Source organism: Rhinopithecus bieti, unplaced genomic scaffold (assembly GCF_001698545.2).
Source record: "Rhinopithecus bieti isolate Rb0 unplaced genomic scaffold, ASM169854v2 scaffold_3041, whole genome shotgun sequence".
In the NCBI taxonomy this organism is placed as follows: Eukaryota; Metazoa; Chordata; class Mammalia; order Primates; family Cercopithecidae; genus Rhinopithecus; species Rhinopithecus bieti.
Window position 1 is genome coordinate 2,591,402 of NW_016804262.1, and position 19,054 is coordinate 2,610,455.

Sequence of the window (19,054 nt, forward strand, 5' to 3'; positions counted from 1 at the left end):
CCCGGCTAGTTTTTTTTTTTTTTGTATTTTTTTTGTAGAGATGGGGTTTCACCGCGTTAGCCAGGATGGTCTCGATCTCCTGACCTCGTGATCCGTCCGTCTCGGCCTCCCAAAGTGCTGGGATTACAGGCTTGAGCCACCGTGCCCGGCTATATTATATAAATTATATTCATCTAAACTATATAACATTATATACATATAAATTATATATTATATGTAAATTATATACATATAAATTACATATAAATCATATACATATAAATTATATATAATATGTAAATTATATACATATAAATTATATATATATATTTTTTGAGACAGAGTCTTGCTCTATTGCCCAGGCTGGAGTGCAGTGGCATGATCTTGGCTCATTGCAACTTATGCCTCCCGGGCGATTTTCCTACCTCAGCCTCCTGAATAGCTGGGTGCGCCACCACTCCTGGCTAATTTTTGTATTTGTAGTAGAGACGGGATTTCACCATGTTGGTCAGGCTGGTCTCGAACTCCTGACCTCATAATCCGCCTGCCTTGGCCTTCCAAAATGCTGGGAATACAGGCATGAGCCACTGCACTCGGCCATTTAAAAAATTTTTTTTTGAAACAGGGTCTGTCACCCAGGCTGGAGTGCAGTGGCGCAACCTTGGCTCACTGCAACCTCTGCCTCCGAAGCTCAAGCAATCCTCCCACGTCAGCCTCCCACAATGCTGGGATTAAAGGCGTGAGCCACAGCACCGGGCCCTAAGATAAGCTTTATTTTTAAGTTATTATAACAATTGTAATGATTACTGCATTATATGTTAATTAGAAAGTTCTGATCCTTGGTTGAAAATATTTTATAAATGTTACTTTTATTAAAATGACTTGGTTCATAACCCAGAAGTGACATTTTTCCTGTTTTGTCAGTGCAGGTTCAAATAACTGGTTTTGCAGAATACAGAAAATTATAATTGGAAAAGAAACATGTTGTTACCATGGCTTATACATAGGTATTGTTACTGTTACTCAGAAGCCTCAATCTAGTGATCGTGGTTACGTTTCTGTATTTTCCAAAAGCTACACTGTTACCAAACCTTGGAATACTTTTACATTTACATTTATATTTGCTTTTCTTTTTATTTAAAGTTGGCTTTATTTTGTGCCATGGGATCCTAAATACTGATGCTACTGCACTGAACCTTTGGAAGCTAGCTCTTCAAAGTAGCTCTTGCCTCTCTCTCTTTCGGGATGAAGTTTTCCACATACACAAAGCTGCAGAAGACTTATTTGTAAACATACGAGGGTATGGCATTTTCATTTATTTTGTCTTTTTTGGAGAAGGGTGGTGAGTGAGTTATCTTTACTGAAGTTTTGGGGATAAAGGAATAGTCACACTCTGCAGGAAGATACAGCCTATACCATCTGACTTGGATCCCAGGAAGTTGTTTTTAACAGTCAACCTAATAGGTAATAATCATATTTTTTACAGGTAACTTCACATATTAAAAAAAACTGAGGTTACTAAAAAAACTGAGGTTTCAAAGCATGTAATACAAGAGAAGGAAGATGTGTCTTCTTTTTTGCAAGTCATATATGATTTTCGATGCGAAAGTACCGTATACATTTTAGAGGTTTAAAATTTTTATAAGTGTTATTTTAGAATAGGGTGTACTTGTGAAAGTATATGAAGCAATAAAAAATAGTTAATTGGATTAATTATAACAATTACAGAAATGATACCACTGCATGTAGGAAATCATGTTGTTTTTATTTAAATAATATAAAATATTCCACATGATTTATTTTCATTTATTTCCAGTTCAGCAAATAATTATCTGAAATGTGTTTCTTAGAAATTTTAAATAACTTTATTTCTCTCCACTTGAGATTCTTCAGCCAATATATAAAAGCTAAGTTGAACTCAGACTTGGTGGCAGTTATGAAATATTTAAAATACCTAGGGTCCGCTGTACTTATATTGAATATTTATGTTGGGCTTCCTAGCTGCAGATAACAATGAAATTTGCCTACATTTATTTCACATCCAGTTGAATAATGACCTAATGAAATTAAAATGAAATAAAACTTCTAGATATTTCAATGTATGTGTATATGTCTGACACTAAATTTAAGCCAATATATCTTACATTTTAGTGTACGTAAGAATTACCCTGAAATGCAAATTGAAATCCAGGTTCCTGAGTATCACCTTTAACCTCCTGTATCTGTATCTTGGAGAGGTTAAAGGAATCTGTCCTTTTCTTCACGAGTACTTTATTGAGATAAAATATATAAACAGAAAAATACGTACATCTTAGTTGTATAACTCATTGACTTTGCATATGAACGCTCCTGCGTCATCACCACTTAAATCAAGATGTAAGAACATTCCCATCATCTCTGGAAAATTCTTTTGTGCTTCTTTCTGGTCAGTACTGCCATGCCTAGTCCCCTACTCCCACCACTCCTTTCTCAAGTGACTACTGTTCTGATTTCTGTCACCATACTGATATTCTTATGCCAGTGATCTGTCAGTCATATGATAAATAGTGCCTTATGTACTTTTCAACTCTTATTTTAGATGGTGGAATACCCTGAAATATTATATGCAAGATGGGCTTTGTCATTTTCTAGTTGATTTAGATTGAAAATCATGAAACTTATATTAATATCATATACTAGCGTACTGACAAACTCGTTGTGGAATCATATTTAAATACATGTAAACATTTAAAACCAATTAGCCTCTGTGTATTGAGTGAACTTATGTATGGTGCAAGTAAATTTAATGGCACCGTGAAACCAGTTGTCTTTGTTACGCTTTATTAATGATAAATTTATCATTTGAGAATCTCTGTATTTAAAGTTGTGAGAAGTTTCCATTTTTAATTTAATTGTGAATGATCATCCAGTTTAAAATATGAATTATCATAGTCAAACCATAAGTATAAAATCTTATTAATTATAGAGGGTGATGGTTACAGAATTATTATATTTTGGAAATTTGCCCAAAGAATACATAAATCTTAGAGCACTTAAATATAGAAGTTGGAGTTCATTTTAGTGTAAGAGATTTTTATTTATTTACTTTTTTAAAATTTATTTTTGAGATGGAGTTTCGCTCTGTCACCCAGGCTGAGTGCAGTGGTGCAATCTCGGCTCACTGCAGCCCCCTCCTGGTGGGATCAAGTAATTCTTCTGCCTCAGCCTTCTGAGTAATTAGGATTCCAGGTGCCCGCCACCATGCCCAACTAATTTTTGTATTTTTAGTAGAGACGGGGTTTCACCATGTTGGCCAGGCTGGTCTTGAACTCCTGCCGGCAAGTGATCCACCCACCTTGGCCTCCCAAAGTGCTGGGATTACAGGTGTGAGCCACCATACCCGGCCATAGTGTAAGAGATTTTTAGAGAGGTTGTCAGGAAGATATTTTTTCTTTAACATTTTAGGAATTTTGAGTTTTTATATCTGTTATTCATGAAATTGTTTATTATTAGCATTTGTTTTATGGTAGCATCTTTAAGCTGATGTTAATTAAATTTTTTTTATTTGAAAAGTAAGTTTTTTTAAAAAAAAACATAGCTTAAAATATATAGTTCTCTTAAAATAATTTAAAGTCGGCAAATGCTTTTCTGCCTCAGTTTTCTCCATCACAAAACCTTTTTATCCAAACCGTCACTACTTTTGATCACTAATATATGTCCTTTCAGAATTTTTTCATGCTTAAAGATAGACTTGATTAAAAAGTCAGAAGTGATAGCTTTGTCAGTACTTTAGATTTTTGGAAATAACTTCTGATGTTAATTACATCAGAAGTATAATTTCAGTGTCTCCTTTGAGGCTTAAGGAAGTAATAACGTTTAATTTAAAAAATCTACATTGTGAAGTTTAATTTTATTATTGGATTTAATATAATGTGACTTTTTTTCTTTTAGGAAGGCTTGACTGGACATCTAAGTGCTAGGAAAAAGTGTGGGTAGATTCTTCCATGCACTTCCAGTTTGAGGGCCAGGTTTTAAATTGAAAATGTCATTTTTAATTGACTTCTAGTATTAGACTTACTCATTTTGACAGTTATTAATCAAATTAAACTAACATGCTAATTCGTTTTTGCACCTAGCTATAATAAACGTATTAATGACATAAGAGAATGCAAGGAGGCAGCCGTGTCACATGCGTAAGTAGTTTTATTTTATCTGTGGTAGTTTTAATCAAGAAAAAAATTCTTAAAGCATCATTTTGTTGAAGTGAGTACAGATTAATAGTATGCAAGATATGGTAGTAGAGGGGGACTTTCAGTCAATGAGAAATATTAAGTATATAGCCTCAATATGTAGAACCTTGGAATTAGTGAAGTCAGATTTTAAATGTTTTTGAAGTGTTGATAAAATGCTATAAGGAAGTATCACACAAAGGACTCTTACTTTGGGTGTAATCTCACTGCCACTATGCTCTGCATACCAATATGATTTTTGTACTACTACATGAAAATTAATGTATCCTTATAACTCTTCCAGATAATATTTTCTTTTTTTTTTTTTTTTTTTTTTTTTTGAGACAGTCTCTCTCTCTCACCCAGGTTAGTGTGCAGTGATGCCATCTCGGCATCTCGGCTCACTGCAGTCTCCACCTCCCGGCTCAAGCAATTCTCCTGCCTCAGCCTCCTGCATCATTGGGTTTACAGGCACCCGCTGTACAATCCCAGCTAATTTTTGTATTTTTAGTGGAGACTTTCACCATGTTGGCTAGGCTGGTCTTGAACTGCTGACCTCAGTGATCAGCCGCCTCAGCCTCCCAAAGTGCTGGCATTACAGGCATGAGCCACTGTGCTCGGCAAGTATTTACTTTTAAGAGTACACCTCTTTCCCAATTTTAGTTTCTTATATTAGTAAATATATAGCTATCCTAAGTGAAAAAGTAGTGTATTTTAAATCTTTGAACAACTTTCCAGTTTTCTCATTAAATAATTCTAAATAATATTTCACTTTGTTACATATATGATATACTTAATGTAGAATATTTTCTGCAGTGAACTTAGGTACTATATACAGATAATAGTATTTGATCTATCAGTATTTCTATATAAGGCAGAGAGAAGGCAAGCATCACTCCATAGAGAAAACTATGAAACCACGGGAAGTTTTAGAATTTCAGTTTAGGCTATAAGATAGATATTGGGAATTTAAACCATCTTTACTCAATGTATCTGTGCTATATCATTCCTCCTGCATATTTTATTTACTTGAATGAAGTACATATGCTTAATTTTTCAAAAATGATTTCTAGTGCAAATAACATACTTTGGAGTTCATTAGAATTCCTCTCTAGACTTGCAGAAATGCACATAATTATTATTTCTTCATGGGATAGACCCTACTATAAGCAGACATATAGGCATAGCTATCTTTTATAAAGATCATTTACAAGTAAGGTATTTTTATTTTCCTTCTTCTATTTATTAAATAAAATAATTATAAGTAGTGAGCAGTGCCAGGCCCAAGTACTTTATAGACATTTTCTCCCAATAAACATCACAGACTCCTCACAGTAATCCTGTGAAGTAAAATAATCAAAATAACATTTGTTCATTTTCTTCTTGGAAAGATACGATGACTTTATTATTGTCAGTAAAAAGAGCTTGTCATTGAAATTAAAGTAACATAGAAGCACTGTATATGAGGCATCATGAAAGATTGTGCATCTTTTGAGACAGGTGCCATCATACTTATTCTATAGATGAAAAACTGAAACTTAAGAGTTGGAACCTAAGGTCATGCAGGGAGAGGATGGATTTTAATTTGAGTCCTCTGAAACTGACCTACTGTGTCACAGCAAAATTACTAGTGTTGTGTATTCTTTATACTTGGGTTTTTGGCATAGGCGTCATTCACACACACACACACACACACACACACACATACACATACACATACATTTATGCACCTATCTAAATTCTAAAACTTTCTTGGAGCAGTGTGTATTTTGTGTAGTGTGAGGAGTTTGAATACTTAGAACATTTTATGATTTTTTTTCCTTCTGTTAATATGTGAGAATGTTTTCTAATCTTAATTTTAAAATACCTAGTATATGAATATTTATGATTATCCCTTCCTTTCCCCATCTTTCTATTTTTGAACAAGAGTGCCAAGTAGATCTCATCCCAGTACCTTTATTGACTATAGCTCTTGTGTATTCAGTTTTGTATATTTAATAGGAATATAACTTAAGAATATAGATAACCAGATATTTATTAAGTTATATTTGTTAATTTCTATATGGAAGTGACAAAAAGGTGTACAGTTAGTCAGTTTTTGGCTTCAAGGATTTCTTTTTTTGTTGTTGTTGAGGTGGAGTCTTGCTGTGTCATCCAGGCTGGAGTGCAGTGGCATGATCTTGGCTCATTGCAACTTCTGCCTCCTAGGCTCAAGTGATTCTCCTGCCTCAGCCTCCCAAGTAGCTGGGATTACAGGCGCCCACCATACCTGGCTGATTTTTTGTATTTTTAGTAGAGACGGAGTTTTGCCATGTTGCCCGGGTTGGTCTCGAACTCCTGAGCTCAGGCAATCCACCCAGCTTGACCTCCCAAAGTGCTGGGATTACGGGCATGGGCCTGGTCACCGTCAAGAATTTCAGTCTGTAAAGTGCTTAAATCTGTATGGTACTAAAATTGGAGAAATTATTCATCAATAAATAGCTGAATGTTGGGAAATGCTTCTTGAAGGACTGGTCTTGAAGGTTGGGTAGGATTTTGATAGATGGAGAATAACAGAAGAAACGTAGTTTAAAAAGCAACACAAGAAAGGCAGGATAAATGTAAGATTAGAAACTCACTTAATGACAAACACATAGAAGATTATTTTTATAGGAACTTTGGCTTCCTAAAAAAAGACTTTGGAAGTTGAACCTGTAATGCTAGTTACTTTAATTGCCACTAAAAATTTTAGTAGAAGCAGATAAACTATTATGGTGTCTTTCCCTGTAGCGGTTCAATGCACAGAGAAAGACGCAAGTTTTTAAGATCTGCACTGAAGGAATTGGCTACTGTCCTCTCTGATCAGCCTGGATTGCTAGGTCCCAAGGTAACTGATTTAATTATTATTTCAATAATTGTGCCGTATTAAAATTTTAAAAAACATTTCTAAATGAAATTTTACTGAAATTTGAGTCAGGGACTACATAAAAGGATTTTTATATTTAGTGGAGAATGAATTTGCTGACTTGACATTCATACATCATACCTCCCTGCATTCTTCTCCCTTGTATGCATGCTCTCTCTCTCCTACATACTTGTAAGTTCTCTTGTATCCTCTCCTGTTAGTCTCCTCACTCTTTTGAATTGATATTATCACTTCTTGCCAATGACTTTTCACATAGAAAGAGATTACGAGTTTGTTTTCAGTCATTGAATAAGAATAAACACTTATTTTTTTTAAACAGGCACTGTTTGTTTTTATGGCATTATCCTTTGCCCGTGATGAAATCATCTGGCTACTTCGTCATGCAGATAACATGCCAAAGAAGAGTGCAGATGACTTTATAGATAAGTACGTTAGCAACATTTTAAAAATTATTTTCTGTATATAGATGCTTCTTGATTTACAGTGGGGTTATGTCCTGATAGACCCATTGTAAGTTGAAAATATTGTTAAGTTGAAATGCATTTAGTACATCTCATCTACTGAACATTAGAGCTTAGCCTAGCCTACCTTAAATGTGCCCAGAACACTTTTATTAGCCTACAGTTGGGCAAAATTATCTGGCAGCATAGTACACTGAAGAGTGTAAGTTGTTTATCTTTCTGATCACATAGTTGACTGGGAACTGCGGCAGCATCATGAGAGAGTATCATACTGCCTATTGCTAGCCTGGAAAAAAAAGTCAAAATTCAAAGTACAATTTGTACTAAATGTGTATCGCTTCTGCACCATTGTAAATTAGAAAGATAGTACATCCAAATCACTATAAGGTGTGCACCATCTGTATTCTGATTTATGGGCTGGGGAATCTGGAGACTTATATTTGAAGCAAAATTATTTTGAAGAGCTTGGAATATTTGTGATATATCATTAGGTGATATTAGACTGCAAAGTCAACTTTAGTTTTAAATTAGGGCTTTTGTTTTCTCGTAGTATGCTTTGTGTTGATAAAGTTTTTGTTTTCTTGCTATGCTCAGTAATATTTTTTACAGAATTCATTTTTTAAAACTATTTACTACACAAAACATTTAAATAAAAATCCTGTTTGTAGAGTTGCAACCCAGTGTGTCATTAAAATGTCTTTGTGTTGTTTTAGTTCAGTATCTCAATAAGAGTTAGAAAAATGGAGCAGAGAAATAAGAGCATACAGAAAAATTTTATTTCTTGCTAATCCTCTTTTATTTGAGATTTTTTGATGATGTATTTATAACATGTCCTGTCTTTGATTTTTTTAAATTTAATTTTGTTTTGTTGTTTTTTGTTTTTTGAGACGGAGTTTTACTCTGTCACCGAGGCTAGAGTGCAGTGATGCCATCTTGGCTCACTGCAACCTCAACCTCCTGAGTTCAAGCGATTCTCCTGTCTCAGCCTCCCAAGTAGCTGGGATTACAGGCACCCACCACCATGCCCAGCTAATTTTTGTATTTTTAGCAGAGATGGGATTTTACCTTGTTGGCCAGGCTAGTCTTGAACCCCTGACCTCAAGTGATCAGCCTATCTTGGCCTCCCGAAGTGCTGTAATTACAGTCATGAGCCACTGTGCCCGTGAACACTATTTTCAGTTTGGATTTTCTGCTGTCAATTTTTAGCCTTAGCTTTTTTTCTTTTTTTCTTTGCTTTCCATGATTTCTTTATTCATGAAACAATTTAAAAAGGAAGTAATTGACATTAGGTATTAAACAGTGCCCTTTATAAGAAAAATACTTTTAGGAATAAGATCTAGGGCCTCTAATATATTCTTTAATAATGGTGAATTTATTATTTGAAATATTTTTCTTGAAATTTTAAAAAAGGCACATTGCTGAATTAATATTTTACATGGAAGAGCTTAGAGCACATGTGAGGAAATATGGACCTGTAATGCAGAGGTATTACGTGCAGTACCTTTCTGGCTTTGATGCTGTTGTCCTCAATGAACTCGTGCAGGTAAAAACTATCTCATACTATTTCCCTTTTGTTCCTTCCTTCCCGCCTTTGATAGTATTTGATTTGTTTGTTCAACAAGCATTTATGAAATATCATGTGCCAAGCGATAAATCATATTTATATTTTGTCGAGGAGATCATTACCTAGAAGGGAAGAAACAGCTGTAGTCCAATGTGTTAGGTATTGTGCATAAACTGTATATAAAGCTCAGAGTGAACACAAGGAAAGACACGATTATTTATCCCGAAGATGAAGGTGTATACTCACCAAATTACAGAGGGCCTTGGGAAAGAGGAGGTTAGTCATAAATCAGATGTACTACTTAGAAAGATCACCCTGGTTCAGTGTGGATGATAGATTGCTGGGAACCAAGTAAGGAGGCAGAGAGACCAGAAGAAAAATGACAGCAGTAGGCTAAATGAGAGGTGATGAGAGCCTGAGCTTGGGCAGAAGCTATGGAGATTCAGAAGAGATGATAGAGACAATATAATTGATAATTAACTGTTAGAAGGAAAGTAGAATAAAAACCTTTTTGAAGCAGATTGTTAAAGGATGACCAGTAAATAAAGATTTCATATAGATATTCCCATTTAAATGTCCAATTTTTTTTCCTTAATTGGTTTTTAGCCTTTTTTTTTTTGCTTTCCATAATTTACTTATTCAGTGTTTTTCATCTTTATTTAAATTTTAAAAAATTTTATTCCAAATAAACTGACCCTAAGGAAATAATATTTTATTTTGCTTCACTTTGTAGAATTACATGTTTCAAATGACTGTAAGCTAATGTATAAAGAAAGAACAGTCAAGAATCCTCTTTTATATAAAGACTACTCTAAAGCTGCTAGTTTTCCAGAGAAATAACCATACTTTGAAGTTCTCATTTTTTTTCAAATCAATCTGAAAATATAATAAGGAAAAAAATTGTTCATATAATTTTTTTTTTACCTTGAATTGTATACTGTTACAAGTTAGTATTCTAAACTCTATAGTTTGTTTCTTCTTTTATCCACTAGATGGAGCTCAGATACTTCCTTTCTATGGTCATTTAAAAAGGGAACAGAAAACTTTGGGTATTATTGCCTTACTATAATTTTATTTGAATAGCTATTACTTACCAGATAAGCCAGAAGCTTTTGTTCTTGTTTATTATTTATTCATACTAGCATACAGTTTAAAAGTAAACCAGAATTCCTGAGTCACTTCATCTGTTTTATATAAAGTGGAGTTTACTAATACTGAGAAAATTAATTCTTAGCATTTCTTCTGGATTATGTAATAGTATAGTATCAGCAGCAATCATACTGATATTAGTAATTGCCAGATTTATTGACAGTGTATCTTACCAAATCTGTAGAATACCTCTGTGAGAGTGGATATAGTTACCATTATTTGTTGAAGAAGAAATGCCTTACGTAATTTGCTCATTATCACACAGCTCATAAGTAATAGAGCCAGTAGTCAAACTCAAGTTTTAACTCCAAAGTCTGAGCATTTTACCACCCTCTTCTGTTGCAAAGTATATTCACAATGTTTTTCACCATTTGCTAGCATATAAATTTAGAACTAAGGTTGTAAACCTGTTAGCATAGTTGATTGCAATAGGCGTTAATATTTTATTGTGGTAAAATATATGTAACAAAATTTACCATTTTCTTTTTTTTTCTTTCTTTTTTTTTTTTTTTTGAGACGGAGTCTCACTCTGTGGCCCAGGCTGGAGTGCAGTGGCCGGATCTCAGCTCACTGCAAGCTCCGCCTCCCGGGTTCCTGCCATTCTCCTGCCTCAGCCTCCTGAGTAGCTGGGACTACAGGCGCCCGCCACCTCGCCCAGCTAGTTTTTTGTATTTTTTAGTAGAGACGGGGTTTCACCATGTTAGCCAGGATGGTCTCGATCTCCTGACCTCGTGATCCACCCGTCTCGGCCTCCCAAAGTGCTGGGATTACAGGCTTGAGCCACCGCGCCCGGCCAAAATTTACCATTTTCACGATTTTTAAGTGTACAGTTCATTCACATCATAAAGTTTTGAAATTGTGTTTTATTTATGCTGTTTGTAAGCTAAGCATCCACTTTTTAAAAGGAATTTATTTTTTTAGCATCCACTTTAAATACAGTTTATCAAATATTCATTTTTTTAGCTAGGTTGAAAAGGGTTTTTAGGTCTTAGTTTTGTTGAGGCCTAACATACGATAAAATCACTCATTTTAGTGCATGTTGTAAATTTCGGTAGCTGTGTACATTTGTGCAACTATTACCATCAGCACATTCAAGATAGAACTTTTCCAACACCTTTAACAGTTTACTTATGTACCCTTATGGTACACCTTTATCATTCTTTCATAAGCCCCTGACAGCAACTGGTGTTTGTCCATACAAAGCATACAAAGTATAGTATGAAAGTAAGTCATACTATACTTTCACCTTAAAAATACTTTTCCATATAAATTTTCCTATAAAGTGTATGAGAAAAGTACTTTTTTACACATAATCATTTATTTTTTATTTCTTTCACTTAACATAATGGTTTTGACATTCGTATTACAGTGTGTGTTAAAATTTCATTTCTTTTTTATTACTGAGAAATAATCCATAGTATGAGTATACCAGTTTGTTTATCCGTCCACTAATTGATAGACCTGAATTGTTTCCCAACTAGATGTCTTTTTGTTTTTCAGAATCTTTCTGTTTGCCCTGAAGATGAATCAATCATCATGTCCTCTTTTGTTAACACTATGACTTCCCTAAGTGTAAAACAAGGTAAGAAGCCTTTTAAATAAAAGCATATTTTCTTCTAATTAGATTTTCAAATTTGATTATTATTAAGGAGATAATTTACCAGTTAATTTGGCTAATGATCTATTATTTTTCGTCTTAATATTGTTCTCTGAAGCAAAGATATCCAAAATGGGTTTGTGATGCTGTTTACAAAAATAATAATTATAGTTTTATATTTCTAGTTATTAAGCAGGAAGAAAAGCATTTTGTAACAAAAACAATAAAACATTTGTATTTTGTAGCAAATCGTGTATTTGATCCAAGCATACCAATAACAGTATTTAATGCCATTTGTAAAATGTTTAGTCTGTGCCAGGCACTTTACATATATGTTGTCCCGTTTACTCCACATTTCTTTTTTCAACACTGTTATTACTTTTGACAGATTTGGAAACTCTGGGTTTTAGGGTTAACCTCTCAGTTATTAAGCATAATTTGCCAAGCTCTAATAGCTATTAAGCAGGAGTAGGAATTTGAGCTCAAATCTGTCAGTCTCAAAAATTGATGTCATATAATCACCTTGCCATTATTCGAACACTCCATTCTGGTGGATTGATAGTGTGTTTTAGTTTTGTAGTCTTTTAGTCTTTTGATAAAGGATATCGGAAACCTTGAAAACTTCTGAGTAATAAATATATAAACATTTTTCTTAGTTCAGTCTGTATTGCTACCACGTCTAAGTAATGAAACTAAAATAATTTTTTCTGGTGATATTTGGTTTCTATAGAGTTATTTTGTGGAACTTCAGCATGCTGTCCAAAGTTTCTATTCGTAGGATCTCTCAAATTCTATTCAAACTCCTGTAAATTGACATGTAAGCACACTGAGAATCAGAGAGCTTAGGAGAGAAGGTTTTACTTCCCTTAGCACAACTGTCTCCTTTATCATCATCTTTACAGGATTTGAGAATTGTTTCACTATCTTCACTCTTAAATTTTAAAATGTTTTTATTTTTTAATTGTAAAATATACATAAAATTGACCATCAACCATTTTTGCATGTATAGTTCAATAGTGTTAAGTATATTCATATTGTTGTGCAACCAATCTCCAAAACATTTTCATCTTGCAAAACAAGTTCTTTTAATGGTTATTGAACAACAATGCCCCATTTCCCTTTCCTGCTAGCCCCTGGCAACCTCCGTTCAACTTTCTGTTTCTGTGAGCATGACTACTCTAGATACCTTATGTAAGTGGAATCACAGAGTATTTGTCTTTCTGTGACTGGCTAATTTCACTAGGCTTAATATCCTCAAGTTCAGCCATAGTAGGATGTGTCAGAATTTCCTTTCTTTTTTAGGCAGAATAATAGTCCATGATATTTATTTATTTCATTTTTGAGACCCAGTCTCGCTCTGTTGCCCAGGCTGGAGTGCTGTGGTACAATCTCTGCTCACTGTAACCTCTGCCTCCCAGGTTCAAGCAGTTGTCCCACCTTAGTCTCCCGAGTAGCTGGGACTACAGGCACACACTACCACACCCAGATAATTTTTGTATTTTTAGTAGAGATGGGGTTCCCACGTTAGCCAGGCTAGTCTCAAACTCCTGACACTTAGGTGACCTACCCGCCTCGGTCTCCCAAAGTGCTGGGATTATAGGCATGAGACACTGCACTCAGCCTCCATTGTATTTAGATACTACATTTTGTTTATTCATTCATTTATCAATGGAAATTTAAGTTGATTCTACCTTTGACTATTTTGAATAATTCTTCTGTGAACATGGGTGTACATATATCTCTTTAAGACCCTGGCTTTAATTCTTTTAGCTATACTCAGAAGTAGAATTGTCTTAGCTGTTAAAATTTAAAATGTGCTTATAGATTTCTGAAAACATTAATTTGCTTTGTAATCTTTTTTTTTTTTTTTCTGTTACTACAGTTGAAGATGGGGAAGTATTTGATTTCAGAGGAATGAGATTAGATTGGTTTAGGTTACAGGTAAGAATAACCTTTTATTGTCATTCTGTTTTGTTATTTTATTTAACACGAAGAATTTTATAACAACTATAAAATACTCATTGTTATATACCTATTGAAAATATTTCTTTTGTATAATTAACCATAAAAGAAGCATTTTTTAATCATTATTAAACTTGGATAAATGTATTTATAACTTAAGCCAATATATGAGTTTTTGAATAGATTATTATAATTTTAAAATATCTAAAATTTAAATCCCAATCTCTCTCTCTTGATATCCTGATTCAAATATTTAATTCTAAAGTAAAAGCACAAAATCTTTTTTGAGAAAATATTTAAAATCTACTGTGGGCATCAACAAACTTTTTTTAATAAAGAGACAGCTGATAAAAATTTTCGGCTTGCAGCCATGTAGTCTCTGTCATCATGATTGCACTCTGCCGTTGCAGTGTAGACAATACATAACTTAATGGGCATGGCTGTATTCCAGTAAAACTATTTATAAAAACCAGCAGGTAGCCCACAGGCCGTAGTTTACCACCACGATCTGTACCAAAAACTTCCGTTTGCTGAAAACAGAAATAAATATTATTAGACTTAGAGTGTTCATTTAATATATGTCTCATATAAATAGTTCATAAAGGCATTAAAAATGCAAGCCTAACACTTTGGTGTATACTGTAACCTTAATGATAAAAATTAGTTGCCCTGTAAATATTTTAAGTAATTATGGGAAAATGGCCCAGTGTTCTCAATAATCTGCATCTTTTAAAATCCATATATTTTAAATGATAATAGGCATTATATCATAATATAGTCATTTGACTCATTGTGAAGTCAAAACATTCAGTTTGCCCCGTTCCCGGTTTCATTCTCCAGAAATACTCTCTTTTAATAACTGGCCTATATTTTTTTAGATGTTCAAATGAGTAAATTAGATAGTACTCTGTACTGTTTTGCTATTTAATTTATTTATTTAAATATTTACTTATTTATGTTTTAGAGACAGGGTCTTGCCCTGTCACCCAGGCTAGAGTACAGTGGTATGATTATAACTCACTGTAACCTCAGGCTCCTAGGCTCAGGCAGTCCTCCCACGTCAGCCTCCTGAATAGCTGGGACTATAGGTGCAAGCCACCACGCCCAGCTAATTAAAAAAAAAAATTTGTAGAGACTGAATCTTGCTGTATTGTCCAGGCTGATCTCAGACTCCTGGCCTCAGCGATCTTCTCACCTCAACCTCCCAAAGTGCTGGGATTACAGGCATGAGCCACAGTGCCTGGCCTGTTTTACTCTTAAAAATAAATAAATAAAATTTCTATTTGTTTAATTAAAAAGAGAAAATATAAGAAGTATTTGTTTGTGGAAGCTATTTTAGATGGATACAGTCTCAGGAATGACTCTCAGGATGACTCTGCTTTTCTGGCGGTCTGCTTAGTACTCTGAGATGCTTTTGCTTTTCTTAGGTTCTTTCCTTTCAACTTCAAAATGCATGAGCACTTTTCTCCTTTTGTTCTGTATTCTATAGGGAGCTTATTTTAGAACTGAAGACTTTTATAAATAAAAGTATTAAATAACTTGCCAATTTGTGGGAGATCAAGGAAGTACACTTGAAATACCAACATCCTAAACTGTTAAATGTGTATATATTATAGGTTATTTTTTTTATTACAAATGAAGTTTTAAAATTGACACCTCTTTGTTTTTAAAAAGGCAATGAAACAATACAGAAGTAGAACTTGTAATGTAAAAAAAGAAGTGGAATTTGCTCTGCCAAAGGATATACACGTTTCAGACTTAGAAAATCATTGTCACAAAGCTTGAACTGCTTCAATTTTCTGTTCTTGGTTTATGGGAGTGCCTAAACCAATACTTGGACTCAGAGAATTTTAGAGATTTAGATGCATTTCAAATGCACCTTTACATTTGAAGTATTCATGTGAGAATTTTAGCCTTTTCAATCACAGCGAAATAAAAGCATTGAGTGAACATGAAGAATGTAGACTTGGTTATTCCTTTGTGTAAATTTTTTAAGTTTTGTAAGATTTTATAAGAGCATTACTAGCTAGCTATCTGACTTTTTTTTTTCATGTAATCTGTACCTGCTTATATTAGTTTCCTAGGGCTGCCATAACAAAGTACCAACTAAATGGCTTAAACAATAGAAATGTATTATTTCATAGTTCTGAAGGCTGGCAGTCTGAAAGCAAGGTGTTGGCGGGGTTGGTTTATTTCAAGGACTGCAAGGGAGAACCTGTTCCATCTCTCCTAACTTCTGGTGATTTGCTGGTAATCTTTGTTGTTCCTTGCTTGTAGTTGCATTACTCTAAAGGCGTTCTCCCTGTGTTTCTTCACATCATTTTTCTTCTCTGCATATTTCATGTTCAAATTTTCCCTTTTTATAGGGCTGCCAGTTATATTTGATTAGGTCCCATTCAAATGACTTCATTTTTACATGCTTAGCTCTGTAAAGACCCTAATTCCAAATAAAGTCACATTCTGAGGTACTGGGGGTTAGGATTTAAGCACATCTTTTTTTGGGGGATACAATTCAATGCATAACATCGCTGTTAACCGTGTTTAGAACATGCAGTCACTCAGACCATTTCTACTGCATACAGACCCCCCCCCCTTTTTTTTTTTAATTGACAACAGGACAATGTACACAAAGGAAGGAAGGAATGGGACGTACCACTAAGCCAGAGAAGTGTTCGCTAGAAGTAGAGAACAAAAGTGCAAGGTAGCAGGCAGGGTCCAGAATCTAAAAGGTTTACATAGGTGTTGAAGAGCAGCTCAGAGGTGAAAGTTCCAAGTCTACAAATTAGACTGTAGGATACAGAAGGTAAAATACCGAGCAGTATTATGTAATCTCTCGAAAAATAGCACATTCATCTTTTGAGGATTTTATAATCTAGCTATGGAGACAAAGCATAAAAAATGTAAAAAATAGCAGCTGAAAATCTGAAAGATTAAGAGATGTCATAGACAGGATATGTTTATCAGTTAATTTCAGTCTTAGAAGGGATAAAGCATTTTTCAAGTTGAAATTGCTTTGAATAGGAAAAAGAAAAGGACAAACAATGAGTAAAGAGCAAGTAAAGAGACTTTATATAAAGTACTACTGTAAGAAGGGGAAAATATTCACAAAAACTATGAATGATCTGACTTTGATCACTGACCTTTGGTTTCAGGTAGATGTACAAGAATTGTTAGGTAAAAGCATATGGCCAGAGAGTGGTGAAGAGTTCTATAGATAACCAGTAGTGGTTGAGTAGAGCAGACCAGAAGAATAAGCCTGTGGGAGAATTTTAGTAGTGTACTTTGTGCCTTCGCTGGTGTCCTATTTAGTTTGGTTCTAAGGTTATTGCTTTTTTTATAGGTCACTTTCATCTTTCTCTGTCCTTTTCCTACTCTTGAGAATTCTCTCTGTATTTTTTGTCATTCTTTTCTACTTCCTAAGTGATTTCATTCTGTTGTGTATTCCATCAGTCCCTTAAGCATTTTTAGTTGCTCTTTCAAATATCTTTTCTCCTCTGTCTTCTGATTTATTCAAGTTGTTCATATTCTTTTACTTAAACCTATTCTTTTTTAGTAACGTTTCTCCCCACATTATTGTCAAGCAGTTAAATCATTATCTTGTTTTGTTGCCAATCATTTCTTCTGAATCTGTTTTCAAAATGTTATTTAAATTCTGATTTAATTTTTTTAATTTAAAATTTTTATGAATACATAATAGTTGTACATATTTATGGGGTACATGTGATATTTTGATACAAGCATGCAGTGTATAATGAACAAATCTGGGTAGTGGGAATATTTTTCATCACCTCACACTTATCATCATATTGGAAACATTCCGGATCTACTCTTGTTATTTTGAAAGATGCAGTAAATTATTAACTATAGTTGCCCCATTGTGCTATACCAGTTCTTATTCCTCCTAACTGTACTTTTGTACCTATTAACCAATCCTTCTTTATTCCCACTTCCCCCCTTCCCTACTCAGCCTCTTATAACCATCTCTGCCTCCACGAGATCAATTTTTTTAGCGTCCACTTAGGAGTAAGAACATTTGTTTTTCTGTGCCTGGCTTATTTCACTTAACATAATTTCCTCCAGTTCCATCTGTGTTGTTGCAACAGACAGGATTTCATTCTTTTTTTTTATGGCATGATAATATTCCATTGTGTATATATTTACCATTTATCTATTGATAGACACTTGGATTGGGTTTCATATCTTGACAATTGTGAATATTGCTGCAATAAACATGGGAGTGCAAATACTTCTTCAGTATGTTGACTTCCTCTCTTTTGGATATATACCCAGCAGTGTGATTGATTGCTGAATCATATGGTAATTCTGTTTTTAAATTTTTGAGGAACCTCAGACAGTACTGTTTTCAACAGGGGCTCTACTAATTCACATTCCAACCTGCAGTATATGAGAGTTCCCCTGTCTCCACATCCTCATTAGCATTTATTTTCTGTTTTTTGATAATAGCCATTTTAACTGGGGTGAGATGATGTCTCATTGTGGTTTTAATTTGCATTTCTCTGATGGTGAGCACTTTAAAAATTTATGTTGGCCACCTGTATGTCTTCTTTTGAGAAATATCTGTTTAGAACTTTTGCCCATTTTTTCAATCAGATTTTTTTTTTTTTTTTTTTTTTTGCTGTTGAGCTGTTTGAGTTCCTTGTATATTCTGATTGTTAATGCCTTGTCTGTTGAATAGTTTGCAAATATTTTCTCTCATTCTATAGGTTGTCTCTTCACTGTTCTGATTGTTTCCTTCTTTGTTGTGCAGGAGTTTTTTAGCTTAATGTGATCCTATTTATCCATTTTTTGCTTTTGTTCCCTGTGGCTTTTGAGGTCTAACTCAAGAAATCTTTGACCAGACCAATATTCTGGTATTTTTCACCAGTGTTTTCTTCTAGTAGTGTCATAGTTTCAGGTCTTAAATTTAAGTCTTTAATTCATTTTGATTTGATTTTTTTATATGATGAGAGATAGAGGTCTAGTTTCATTCTTTTACATGTGGATATCCAGTTTTCTTAGCACAATTTATTGAAGAGACTGTCCTTTACCCAATGTATATTCTTGGCACTTTTGTTGGAAATGAGCTAATAGTAAATGCGTGGATTTATTTCTGTGTTCTGAGTTCCATTTCATTGATATTTGTGTCTGTTTTTATGCCAACACCATACTGTTTTGATTACTATAGCTTTGTAGTAGATTTTGTGATGAGGTCATGTGATTCCTCCTGCT

At 34.1% G+C, this 19,054-nt stretch overlaps 1 protein-coding gene across 1 annotated transcript in view; it reads left to right on the forward strand.

Moving 5' to 3' along the window:
- Nucleotides 1-19,054, forward strand: part of NCKAP1 (NCK associated protein 1) — a 107,423-nt gene that overhangs the window by 38,766 nt on the left and 49,603 nt on the right. The window contains exons 9-15 of the mRNA XM_017867484.1: nt 1,123-1,279; nt 4,095-4,151; nt 6,957-7,053; nt 7,412-7,518; nt 8,964-9,096; nt 11,767-11,848; nt 13,746-13,804. Of these exons, the coding sequence (XP_017722973.1) occupies nt 1,123-1,279; nt 4,095-4,151; nt 6,957-7,053; nt 7,412-7,518; nt 8,964-9,096; nt 11,767-11,848; nt 13,746-13,804 (692 nt within the window). The remainder of the gene's footprint in view (nt 1-1,122; nt 1,280-4,094; nt 4,152-6,956; nt 7,054-7,411; nt 7,519-8,963; nt 9,097-11,766; nt 11,849-13,745; nt 13,805-19,054) is intronic.